Raw genomic sequence first — 13,583 nt, 5'->3', positions numbered from 1 at the left:
TTTTAGGAGGACCAGGAATGACCCCTCCACTACACATCAACAACTCTGTAGTAGAGAGAGTGGAGAGACACCAAGTTCCTTGGAGTTCATTTAATTAGTGACCCATTATGGACACTCAACATCTCCTCACTTGTCAGGGAGGTGCAACAGTGACTGTACTTGCTGAGAAGACTGAAGTGAGCAAGGATACTGGCCACCATTATGTCAACCTTCTATAGGAGTTCTATCGAGAGCGTCCTGGCCGGCTGCCTCATAGAGTGGGTGTGGTTGCTGCAGAGAAATGGATCAGGGGTCAATCGACAGGTCCGTAAGAACAGCAGAGAGGATCACTGGGGTCTCTCTCCACCTCCTCACCCTCCACCTCCACCATTGACGTGATCTACCAGGATCGTTGTCTGACAAGGATGTGCAAAATCACGGAGGACCCCTAGCACCCCCGCACACGGCATCTTTCAGCTGCTCCCGTCGGGGAAGAGCTACAGGAGGATCAGAGCCAGCACCACCAGGCTGAGGAACAGCTTCTTCCCATGGGCAGTGAGAACGCTGGACGACCCAAGGAACTGTTCACACTCACCCTCCGAGAATCTCATTTGTACAAAGCAATATTTATTTATTTATTTGTATAGATGAAACACTTGTCCTGCGTATGTATTGTTTGTCTGTATGTGTGTTATGTCTGGTTGTGTGTCTACATGTTTTGCACCGAGGACCAGAGAACGCTGATTCGTCGGGTTGTACTTGTACAATCAGATGACAATAAACCTGACTTGACTTTGTTAGTCACATACAATGGCAACAATCAATGTGTGGGAAAATATCCATGTTCATGATTGAAACTGCAGCAAAAAAGTCTCCCAAGTTGGTGACCTATGCCACAGTGAAGTCTCCAAATCCCTGACCAAAATTACAATAACTATTTCCAAACTTGTGATGGAGACTACAGAAAACAGAGCCTTCCAAAGTTCAGCAGTGTTTCTGTACTCCTACTCCAGGATATCGCAGCATCCTGACTGCAGAAAGAATATTTCTTTAGCAAAATACGTGATGTGGTTTACTTGTATACAAAACAACCCCAGTCGCGTACAGTAACGTGGGCTTCTGGTAACTGAGAAATTAAATTTCCCCTTCATCTCCAGGACTTGGAAAATTACTAGACGAGCAAAAACTTGATACCTTGATGAAGGGCTCAAGCCCGCAACGTTGGTTCTGTATCTTTAGCTTTGCTACGTACTGTTTGACCTGCTGAGTTTCTCCAGCTTTGTGTTTTTACTTCAAACACAGTGTCTGACGGCTTTCGTGTTTGAGGAGTACCTTTCTTGTGAGTAAGGCTCCTCGAAAAGGAAGGTGTGGCTCGTTGAATCTGGATTTGAAGTATGCTGATACAAGACGGGGAGAGAAAAATCTCTCGGCAATTCAGAAAATCAAAGATGTACGAAGGAGGTGTGCACATTTCATTCATAAAGTGTAATGCAGCCGTGAAATTGTATCAGTCTAATTAAATAAAGGTAGTCTACACTCTGTTTATGCGCCACCTGTTCCTGTAATTGCTTCTAAATACTAAATGGTAATGATAATAATCTTAAGGAGCTTATTTTTATACACATACGGTAAGTACATATGCTCAAAAAAACCTGATGGGGTCACACGGTTAGCGCAACGCTGTTTTAGCGCCAGTGACCCGGGTTCGAATCCAGCGCAAGGAGTTTGTACGTTCTGTCTGAGACCCGCATAGGTTTTCTCCAGTTTCCTTGCTCCTTGACCATCCAAAATATTCCGTGTGGAATTTCAACTGGAGGCGGGGAAGGGCGTGCTTGGGGAGGAGGTTTCTGAAGAAGAGCTTGTCTTAAATGTAATTGGGTCTGGTTGCGTGAGTATGGGTGAGTGAAGATCATTTATTGCTTTAATTGTGCGGGGGAAGAATGAATGGCTGTACACACTTCCCTTGGGAGATGCCACTACAAGCAGGATCGCGAGCCCTCGTCTGCTCCTGGCAGCCTTGGGTTCGGTGTGGAACTGGTCGTCCATGTCGAGCACTTTCTAAGAATGGGGCAGGCGTTGTGCTTCGCGTCTGTCTTGGAGAGAGCTCCACTTTAATGAATCCAAGAGTTTTCACTTCCATCTGTATTTGTGATGAATCGGGCTGCCTGTCTCTGAACTCGTTCGATGGGAGTAGTGTTCTCGTTTGTGTGTGGGTCCCATGCGGTTACTGCATACTTCAAATGGGGACTGATGAGGGTGAGGTACAAATGCTCCTTGAAAGACGTTGAACGATGACGGAAGTTACGTCTCACATGGAAGTTCCTCTCACTTTCCAAAAAAAATGTACGGGGTTTGTGGGCTAATTGGATGGCACGGGTTTAAATGACTGCAACTGGCTTCTACCATGCTGGAAATAAATAAAATTTAAAATCTTAATTTTAAACTTCATGCTTGCTGCAGCCAAACAGGTACTTTGTAAAACAAAACCCACAACTATCCGGATATAAATTAAATTATTAAATTACCCTAGTGGAGAAAGAAACAATAAATATAAGACAGACAGATAATAAATATTCAGTTACAGTTAGGGAAGAAAAATGTAGTGTTTCACATGCTCTGAAAGGTCTTTTGGTGGTGTTTATGGTTAGGGTAGTACAGAGAAGCTCAAGAACTGCTCAAGAACTTCTTCCCGAAGGTACAAGAATACTGGAGAGGAGCTCAGAGCTCGTTGGATGGTGTAGTGACAACAACCTTGCGCTCAACATTAGCAAAACCAAGGAGATGACTGTAGACCTCAGGAGGAAGTCAGGGGAACACGACCCGTCCTCATCGAGGGCTCAGTAGTGGAGAGGATTAAGAACTTCAAATTCCCGGGTATCAGCATCTCTAAGGATCTGACCTGGAGGCTCCATGTTGATGGAATCACAAAGAAGGCTCGCCAGCGACTATACCAGCTGAGGAGGTTTGATATGTCACCTAAGACTCTCGTAAACTTGTACAGGTGTACCGTGGAGAGCATTCTGGTATTTAGGCACCAACTCTCAGGACAAGAATGAACTCCGGAGGGTTGTTAACTCGGCCTGTGACATCACAGGCCCAAGACCTCACTCCATCGAGGACATCGACAATAGGCAATGTCTTTAAAAAGCAGCCTCCATCCTCATTGCCCCAGGCCATGCCGTTTTTACTCTGGTACTAGCGGGTGGCAGAGGTCGACAGCATCGAGTCCACGCTGCTGAAGATCCAGCTGCGCTGGATGGGTCACGTCTCCAGAATGGAGGACCATCGCCTTCCCAAGATCGTATTATATGGCGAGCTCTCCACTGGCCACCGTGACAGAGGTGCACCAAAGAAAAGGTACAAGGACTGCCTAAAGAAATCTCTTGGTGCCTGCCACATTGACCACCGCCAGTGGGCTGATAACGCCTCAAACCGTGCATCTTGGCGCCTCACAGTTTGGCGGGCAGCAGCCTCCTTTGAAGAAGACCGCAGAGCCCACCTCACTGACAAAAGGCAAAGGAGGAAAAACCCAACACCCAACCCCAACCAACCAATTTTCCCTTGCAACCGCTGCAATCGTGTCTGCCTGTCCCGCATCGGACTGGTCAGCCACAAACGAGCCTGCAGCTGACGTGGACTTTTTACCCCCTCCATAAATCTTCGTCCGCGAAGCCAAGCCAAAGAAGAAAAAGAAAGAAGAAGCGGGTAAAAGGTACAGGAGATGGCTTCTTCCCCTCCGCCATCAGATTCATGAATAAACAATGAACCAAAGACACGGCCTCACCTTTTATGCCCTCTTATTGTTATATTTTATAGTGATGTCATAAGATGGTTATAATATAAATGTTTGCCCTGTGACGCTGCCACAAAACCCCGAATTCCATGACTTGTACATGACAACAAATCCCGATTCTGAGTTTTTAATAGACTTGGCTACATACAGGTGCTTGGCTTTAGAGGCACATTTATTCTTTAGATGACATTGGTGTTTTATAGCCAGTCAGGGACTTTTAAATACACAGACACAAGAGACCGTAGATGGTGGAAAACAATCCGCTGGAGAAACTTAGAGGGTGGAGAAGCATCAATGGGAGGGGAAAAGAATTGTCAGGGCCCTTCTTCAAGACTGAGAGTGCCAAGGGGGAGATAGTCCTCAATGAAGAGATGAATGTGGAGTTATTGTTTCAGTTTGGGGCACCAGAGCAACTTGCAGTAAAACATGAAACCCTGCAGACCCCGTGGTTGATGTAAAAACACAACGCTGGAGGAACTCAGCAGGTCAAACGGCGAACTTTCTATTGCAAAGGTAAAGGTACATAACCGAAGTTTTGGGCCTGAGCCCTTCATCAAGGTACAAGCAAAATGTGGGTGGGCGCCCGAACAAAATATTGGGGATGTTGAGTACGTGATCATAGAGGTTGAGAATCAGGGATTATAGATTTTGCTTCCTGAATACTTTTAGGTGCGTTTTATAGATTTTCGGCTGCTGATCAGGAAAATGACCTTACAATTGTCCTATCACGTACCGAGTTTTAGATGTAACCTATTTTTGTGAGAGTGCCCTCATCCCCGCCACCATTTTATTCAGCTACCCGCCTACATTTTCCTCATACCCTGTGTGGTATGGATTGTGGAGGATCATGTGACCTCTCCGCCTGGAACCCAGTGGGAAGTCGCATCACCTGCCAATCAAGGTAGGGCCCTGCCCACCCATTGGTGCACACCTGACCATCGGGCCCCTTTAAGCGCCTAGTGATCACCTGGACCGGACCCTCCAGCTCACTGTACTATAAACTCATCCGTGTGGAGTAGCTCTTCCTCTTTTTCTCTTCAGTCTTGAGAAGAACCCTGCTCCGCTTCAGGTCATGAATTGTGGACAATACTGGAGGAGTCATAAGGTGTGCACTACACAGGGACTGGGGCTGTTAGATAGCCCTCATTTGACAAGGAACGGCAGGTAGCATATTATAATCCTTGGTTGTTATAAGTCTGTATAAACATTTGCTAGTTAAATCCGATGTGATTGGGTTGTACTGTGTTTGTACCAGTGTAATTGGTTGCTAGTATCAGTAATGTTAAGTCTGATGTGACAATGAATACTGTATATGTAATTGAGAGAACTAGTGTGTATTTTCCCTGTTGAGACCCGTGAGATTTAATAAAAATATGATAACAAAATCACAAAAAAAGATTATATCTACAAATTGGTACGTGTTAGGAAAATTGTAAGGTAATTTTCTTGATCAGCAACTCAAAAGGCCTAAAATACACCCAGAAATATTCAGGAAGCAAAATCTTCATTGTCCAGTGTTATCTGCTGTCAACTGTTCCCTTGTCTGTAGATGAGAACCTGGGGGTGGGAGAGGAGTAAGGAGAATGCCAAAAAGGGATTAGTGAACTGTATTAAATGGGACTGGACAGTCTGAATTTCCCCAGGGTATAATGTCATACACTGGAGGACACACACTTAAAGTGAGGGCTGTTTAAAGGAACTGTGCAGAAGTGAGATTTCACAGTGAGGGTGGGTTCCTGGAGCGGACTGACAGGGTTAGTGGTAGATTGAGCTTTAAATGAGCTTCTAGATGGATGCATCAATATGCAAGAAGCTGAGGGTCGTGGATCAAGTGGAAACAGCCACATTTTAGTTTAACTTGGGTCTGTGCAAGGATGAAACTGTAACGCTGAAGAAACTCCGCAGGTCAGTCAGGGTCGGCGTCAGAACAAGTCTTAGCCGGGGTAGGGGGGCATTAGGGTATCCGCAGGGAGGGACACAATGAAAACTCGCACAGCAGCGGTGTGGGGATTGGTGGGGGGGGGGGGGCGGGGGGGGAGGTTGGAGACAACTAATCTAATCCCATGGTCCAAGTTCTTCTTCCAGATTACCTTTCTAAAATGCATACATCGCCTCATTTGATCTTCTCCTGAACCCTTCACATGGGGAGGTAACGTCAGTATCCAACCTTTCGCCTTCTTGCCTAAAGCAGCCCTAATTGGGCCACCCACTGTTGGGGATGTCCATGAAGGATCTCATGATGCCGGTACTGAACGTCTGGATCCACTGCAGGGGAAAGACTCAACTGTTGGGACAAGACCAATGGGAAAGTCTACAAATATCACAACGTGAGACCGCCTGTCCTGTCGGCGCCATCCCTACTGCCCAACAACCTGAACTGTGCCAGTATCACACAACTGACGCAGTCTATGGTGTCAGCACCACCATTGTCTCCCCAACGGCCTGGACCTTTTCCCACCAGGTTGATCATTCAAAGCCCAATGGTCAGAACGCAGCTGAGTGCTCAGATGTAGATTAGCTGATACACGGGGGCAGCTGTTGGCAATCAGTGTTTGAATATCAATGGTCGCAGCTCAATGTTCTTATTGGAAGATGGGGTGACCAGGGGAGACACTAGCAACACTAATGAGTGGGTGAGAGGGGCCACAATACCTCATTAGTGGGGGGGGGGGAAATCCCCCTGAATGCTCCCCCTTGGCACTGACCCTGATGAAGATAAAGATACCTAACCAATGTTTCAGGCTTGAGCCCTTCATCAAGGTGTGAGCAAAGTATAGGCAGGTGCCTGAACAAAATGGTGGAGGTGGAGGGACCGGGGGAGAAGCACGGTTGGGGTAGTGATTAGCGCAATGCCTTTACAGCGCCAGCAATTGGGACCGCGCTGTCTGTAAGGAGTTTATACGTTCTCCTCATGTCAGCGTGGGTTTTCCCTGGAGGCTCTGATTTCCGCCCACCATTCAAAACGTACTGGGGATTGTAATTTAAGTGGGAGTAAATTTGGCGGCATGGGCTCGTGGGCCGAAATGACCTGTTACTCCTGTCAGCGCAGGAGTGCTGTATGTCCAAATTTGAAATTTCAAGCACAGTCCCACAGGCAGAAGATAATAGGTGGATAAGGGAGGGAGGGCACACCAGCAAACTGGGGGAGGGAGAACGGCTCTGTGAATGGTGGAGAGCTGGAGGAAAGGAGACAGAGGGATGGGGATGAGAGGGAGAGCGGGGAGTGGGATTGCAGAAACTGGGGCAGTCGATTTTAATGCCATCCGATTGGAGGGTGCCCACACGGAAAATTAGGTGTTGTTCGTCCAATTTACAGGTGGTCTTGGTTTAACAGTACACGTCATGAGGCCATGGACAGGCAGGTCAGCGCAGGAGTGGGGTACAGATTTGAAATGGTTGGTTACTGGGAGATCCCTGTCACTGATGTGGACGATGCGAAGGTGCTCAGCGAAGCCATCGCCCAGTCTGCGTCCAGTCTCACCGATGTAGAAAAGGGCCACAATGGGAGCACTGGATGCAGTAGACGACTCCCATGGAAACAATGAATGAAGTGTGGCTTCACTTGGAAGGACTGTTTGGGGCCCCGAATGGTGGTGAGGGAGGAGGGGTGGACGAGAGTGGCACTTCCTGTGGTCACGGGGGAAGATGCTGAGGGGATGATTAATGGGAAGGCATGAGTGGACGAGGGAGACACGGAGGGAGCGGATAATTGGATCATGGATTTCCTCACCTCCTGGCTACAATCAGTGAGGATTGGCAAGAACATCTCCACAATCTCCATCAGTACTGGAGCACCACAGGACTCTGTTCTTAGCCCCCTTGCTCTACTCACTTTACACCTACGTCTGTGTGGCTCAGTACGACAATAGCACCATTTACAAATTTGCCGACGATACCACGGTAGTGGGTTGTATAAAGGACGGGGATGAGTCAGCGTACAGGATGGAGAATGGGGCAACAACAACAACCTTGCACCTAATGTCACCAAAACTAAAGAGCTGATTGTTGACTTCAGGAAAGGAAAACCAGAGGTGTCCAATCCAGAGATCATTGGGGGATTAGAGGTGGAGAAGGTGAGCAAATTTAAATTCCTTGGAATCATTATCTTAGAGGATCTTTCCTCTAAGACACAAACAAGCCACGTCAGCGCCTCTACTTCCTCAGGAGTTTGCAGGAATTTGGCATGACACCAGAAACCCCGGTAAATTTCTACAAACGTGTGGGGAAAAGTGTGCTGACTGGCTGCATCACGGTCTGGTGTGGGGACACCAATACCCCCGATAATAAAGCCCTGCAAAAGGACACAGCCCGGGACATCATAACCCAAACCCTCCCCGCTATCGGGAACGCTGCCGTCGGAGAGCAGCAGCAGTCATCAAAGACCCACACCACCCAGCACACGCTCTATTCTCACTGCTGCCATCAGGAGAGAGGTACTGGGGCCACAAGACTCACACCACCACGTTCGGGATCAGCTGCTCCCCCCTCCACCCACCCCTCCACCATCAGACTCCTCAACGACAGACTCAATCAGGGACTCATTTGAGGACTCTCACTCATGCACTTCATTGATTTTCTTTATTCTCTCTGTATTGCACAGTCAGTTTGTTTACATTTCTTTATTTATTTGCATGCATACGCTGTGTACAGTTTTTTTGCACTGTCCCGTAGAAAAAGAATTTCAGGGTTGTATGTGACAATAAATCTGAAATCTAAATCTCCCTACAGAAGGCAGACGGGGGAAGAGAAGGGAAGATGTATAAAGATTCATGGTTTGCTGGCAGGGATCGTGGCCCACGGTGTACAATGCTTACTGAGTTATGCAGAGTTTGGCATTTTGTACCTCAATCTGAGCTGATCTGATCAGGAGAATGATATTCTCTATTAGACTGAGTGGTGTCCATCTCTGATGGGCCTCACTGAGAGAGACCCAGATAAGCTGTAAAGTGGAAAGCCAGTATCTTTCACGGATTCCTTGTTGACGAGCTGTCAGACGAGCTGGTTAGAGTGGCAGACCTCGATACTGCTGACTCCATCAAAGTTCCATTTGCCGCTGTCACCGTGAATGGGAAGGGGGTGGGGGGGGGGGCTCAACACAGCCCTGTCACGTCACAGGGGAGGAGCTTGGTGACGATACAGAAGAGGAGTTTCCACACACAATGTCAGCTCCCAGTCTCCAGCTCACCAGCAGTGTGGAGGAATAACACAGGAGAGGAGACAGACGAGTAAGTACGCTAGCATCTTGTTCTTATTGCACCGGGTAGTGTGGCAATGGTACGTTACTGCCCTCCCTGAGGACAGAATCCTCTGTGCTGAATGCATCCAATATAGTTTGAATGGGTGAGATTGCAGTAGACTATTTAAATGATGAATCGCAAAGATTCTGATGCTCCAGTCATTTGATTGCAGGAGATCTTTGGCGATAGTTTATTTTATATTCGTACCACATAGCAAATCCCTGCTTCCAGTCCTTAACCCCTTGAAGCCCCCTCATCCCCCTTCCCTGCAGCGTGTCTCGATGCAGAAATTTGTCCTGCAGAGGAAACCTTCTTAACGTAGTCTCAGCTGGAGTGGGGGGTGGGCCTGGTGGTGCATTGCGTTGGTAAGATGTGGCCTGGATAGGGGTTGTCTCCCGAACTGTCACTCAGCAATTTGACTGCAACAGGAGGGGGAGGGGGGTTGGGTGGGGGGGGGGGGGTATGAATTAGGAAGGAAATAATGCAGTGAAACGGCAAGGTGCCTCTGCTCTTTTGATTTGCAGCCCCCCAGGAAAAAGGCTCGTTATCCCTCAGTAACCGTAAGCCAGGGGCTGGAAATAAAACACAGCCTTTAACCCTGCCATTTTCTTTGCATTTCTCCGGCTGGAAGCAGTGAGAGCTCTGCAGATGCCACGGGGATCTCAGCATAGCAGCGTTTAGCTCGTGTTTGAACTTAGATGGCGAGCGACCAGGCTTTTTGACTTTGGAAGGAGGCATTCATTGCACTGGCTTCAGGCTGGTTTTGGGAGTCCCAAGGATGGAACTGTTAACTCCGCCAAGGTCACGGCTATCCATTCAGCTCCGGGAAGCAAAGGAATTGATAATGTTTTCCTCAGAGTGCACCCCTCCCCTCCCCAATTTGCTGTGAAGTTGATGCGTAGCGAGGAAACGTAGGCGTCAATCTGTGCACGGCAAGATCCCACAAGCAACAGTGTGATCAACACTGATTCATGTGTTCCTGCAATGTTCCAGGATACTGGTTTTTTTTAAAAAACCCAGAAAAGGCTGGAAATTACTGGACTCGGGCAGTAATCAGTGGAGAAAGGCAAGAGCTGCAGATGCTGGAGTCTGTGAACTAACACCTACCTCCCCCCCCTCCCCCTCACCAACCCACCCTCCCCATTCTCCCTTTTCCCTCCAACCTTCCTGCTCCCCTACCTCCCCCACCCTCATTTATCCAACACCATTTCACCTCTTGGCCCCTTCCCAGCCCCCTCGCTCCTATTTCCCCCCACTTTTATGCTTGCTCTCTCCCCCTTCCTACTTCAGTCTCCATTGAAGGATCCCGATCCGATGCATTGACTGACCGTTTCCCTCCACGGACACTGCCTGACCTGCTGAGTCCTTCCAGCTGAGTGTCGCCACGGGCATTTTTTTTAGGAATAAGATCTCTTCAATCCACTTGGAGTGTCTGAGAGAACTCGTCAAACCTAACAGCAGCGTCTGCCCAGGGCTGGATTAAGGCCAACTCATGCCCTAATGGTTCCCCTTCAACCCTTCCATGGTCTGACTGACAAGATGTTAAGACTCAATAAGGGCTGAATGTGAAATAATAGATTAAAACTTCAGTTTTCTTCCACGACTATATTAAATATAACCTGTTGTTTAAAAAGCAGGAGGGAATATAAGCAAATTATTTACTTATAACTAGGGCAATAGGAAAAAATGCAAATTGCGGGGCCCTCATTCAGGTGCACCCTGGTAAATCTAGCACTGGGAAAAATACTCTGTGGGACCTCCTTCCCTTGGTGCCCTCAGCATGTGCTCATTTTGCTTCATGGTTACGGAGCTCCCTCCATGGTGCACCGGAGCGGCTACCTGGATCGTCTGCTCAACCTGCAGCAAACTGAGGAATGAACAAACTCCTAATTAAACCACGGCTGACTTCTAACATCTCCACCCCCTAGCTCTGCAAGCATCTCGTTAGACAGTCCTCCCCCAGATCCGTGCGAAGAACTCATAGAATTTTGGAAATCGTGTTTGTGGAGGGGGGGAATAATGAGGCTGTTAAACCAAAGTGACATCTGTCCACTCCGATGGACATGACAAAATGATCACGTGACCAAGGAAGCTCTACGTCCTTGGTCAGTGTCTCATTGATCTTTGAGGGATCTTGCCCTGAGCAGATTGGCTGCCACTTTTCTCCACTGTATCAGAGATACCACACCAAAAGTACGCCATTGATTGTAAAGTGCTTCCAAATGTTTTGAGGTTAAAAATGGTGCTATAAAAATGCAAGACTTGCGTTGAGTCGAAGTGACATCAGTTCGCTGTTGAGGGTGGAATCTTGTAAACCAGTCCACAAGGTTTCTTGCTTTCACCCATAGAACAAAATTGTTACCCATGGACTCCACCAGTTCTTGTTATGAGCACTGATTGTCTTGTTAAAAACGTGGCCATGAACCTAAAACGTTCCCCATTTTGTTCCTCAGTCTCTTCACAGAGAACCCCACCGTTGGTCACGTGAAGATCGGAGGCATCATGGAAAATAGCGTAGAAAACAGCATGGACCCGAGGTCAGAGCAGGAAGAGATGCAGCGATGTGCTGACCAGATCACAGATGAGGTAAGACAGCGAGGTGCGGAGGAGGGGTGGTTTCATAGCAATGTATGGCCAATTCTAGGCCCGTTCCAGACCTGATGAACAAGAGTTGGCTAAACACGGAAAACATAAGGAATTGGAGCATGAATTGAGCCTGCTCCGCCATTCCATGTGATCATGGCTGATCTGATGATGGGCTCATCTCCACCTACCTGCCTTTTCCTCATATCCCTTAATCCCCCTACGATGTAAAAATCTACCCAACCTTGCCGTATACATATTTACTGAGGTCACTTCCACTGCAAATTCCACAGATTCACCACCCACTGGGAAAATTTCTGTCCTGAATCTACTACCCTGAATCTAGAGGCTATATCCCATAGTTCTAGTCTCCCCCCCCCCACCAATGTAAACAACTTACCTACCTCTATCATATCCATGCCTTTCATAATTTTATGTTTCTATCCCCTCTCATTCTTCTAAATTCCAATGAGTCCAGTCCCAGACAACTCAATCTCTCCTCATAGGCCAACCCCCTCATCCCTGGTGAACCTCCTCTGCACCGTCCCCAAAGCCAGTACATCCTTCCTCAAGAGCCCAGAACCGCATGTAGTGCTCCTAGTACCTTGCACAGATGCAGGATTATCTCCCTGCTCTTAAATTCAATTCCTCCAGCAAAATGAAGGTATGCTGCTTAATGGTTAATATTCTAAAGTGGAACAGAGATAAGGGTTCAAATGTCACAATGGGAGCTGGGGGATTTAAATGTAAAGGATTAAGCGAATATTGTCAGCAGTGGTGATCACGAAACGCATGGGGGTTGTTGCAAGTACCCATCTGGTCCACTAATGTCCTCCGGGGAAGATAAACAGCTTTATTTGTCTGCTCTGGCAAAAAGCAAGCAGATCCACCGCCACCTGGTTGACACTTTGAAGTGGTCACATAAGACATCGGGCTGAGAGCCAATGAAGAAAGGGGAACAAATATTCACCAACGAGAAAGAGGAGCAAAGACCATAAGATTATAAGACATGGGAGCAGAAACAGGCCATTCAGCCCATCAAGTCTGCCCCCCCCCCCCCCGTTCAGTCATTGGTTGATCCATTTTCCCACTCAGCCCCACTGCCCGGCCTTTTCCCCATAACCTTTGATGCCCTGGCTCATCAAGAACCTATCAATCTCTCCTTTAAATGCAACAAATTCTCCACGTTCACCACCCTCTGGCTAAAGAAATTCCTCCTCATCTCTGTTCCAAGTGAACGGTCTTCAATCCTGAAGTTGTGCCCTCTTCTCCAAGGCTCTCCCCACCGTGGGAAACCACCTTTCAGCACTGGAAATGAGATACCTTATTTTTCCTAAATTCCAGTGGGCTCAGGCCAAGAGCTGCCAAACGCTCCTCAACATGGTAACCCTTTCAGTCCCGGAATCATCCTTGTGAACCTCCTCTGAACCCTCTCTAATGTAAGCTTATCCTTCGGTAAATGGGGAGCCCAAAACTGCTCAGGAAGGGTATGGGCAAAATGAAACGGAGTTTGAATGTCTGGTATAAGTAATTAAAGGGTGGCAGGAGAGATGACGAAGCTGATCAGAAAACTAAAGGAAATCCTTACTTCATTTTTAATATTTTAAATAACACTGAAATTTCACATCCAAAACTACAGAGTACATACGGGATATATGTTAAAAGTCAAAAAGATACTTAAATACTATCAGTTCATTCAAGGTTCCCCACATTTTAATCAAACAGATTATATTCTATCGATATTTTATTATAAAAAGGAAAATCTAAACTCACAACCAACAATGAAGCTGTTTGACCAAAAAAAGGAAGACAGAATTCTCAGAATGATAAATTACCTCCTTAGCTTTACCTTCATAACAAATCAAAGGTTACAATTTATAGTAAAATCGGAAATTGAGCATCGAATCTTCTCTAAGTTTAAACGTGATGTCACGTAGCCATTGAGCATGAGTAGGTGGGGTAATGTCCCTCCGTCGGAGCATCACCCCCCC

The 13,583-nt window shown here is 47.3% G+C and overlaps 1 protein-coding gene across 1 annotated transcript in view; it reads left to right on the top strand.

Annotated features, from left to right (window-relative positions):
• The window catches only part of LOC138748709 (synaptosomal-associated protein 25), a 96,946-nt gene that overhangs the window by 33,492 nt on the left and 49,871 nt on the right, over positions 1–13,583 (top strand). The window contains exon 2 of the mRNA XM_069909345.1: positions 11,463–11,595. Within this exon, the coding sequence (XP_069765446.1) occupies positions 11,512–11,595 (84 nt within the window). The 5' untranslated portion in view covers positions 11,463–11,511. The remainder of the gene's footprint in view (positions 1–11,462; positions 11,596–13,583) is intronic.

The sequence above is a fragment of the Narcine bancroftii genome, chromosome 13, assembly GCF_036971445.1.
Source record: "Narcine bancroftii isolate sNarBan1 chromosome 13, sNarBan1.hap1, whole genome shotgun sequence".
Taxonomy (NCBI): domain Eukaryota; kingdom Metazoa; phylum Chordata; class Chondrichthyes; order Torpediniformes; family Narcinidae; genus Narcine; species Narcine bancroftii.
This window is presented reverse-complemented; position numbering and strand designations above follow the sequence as displayed.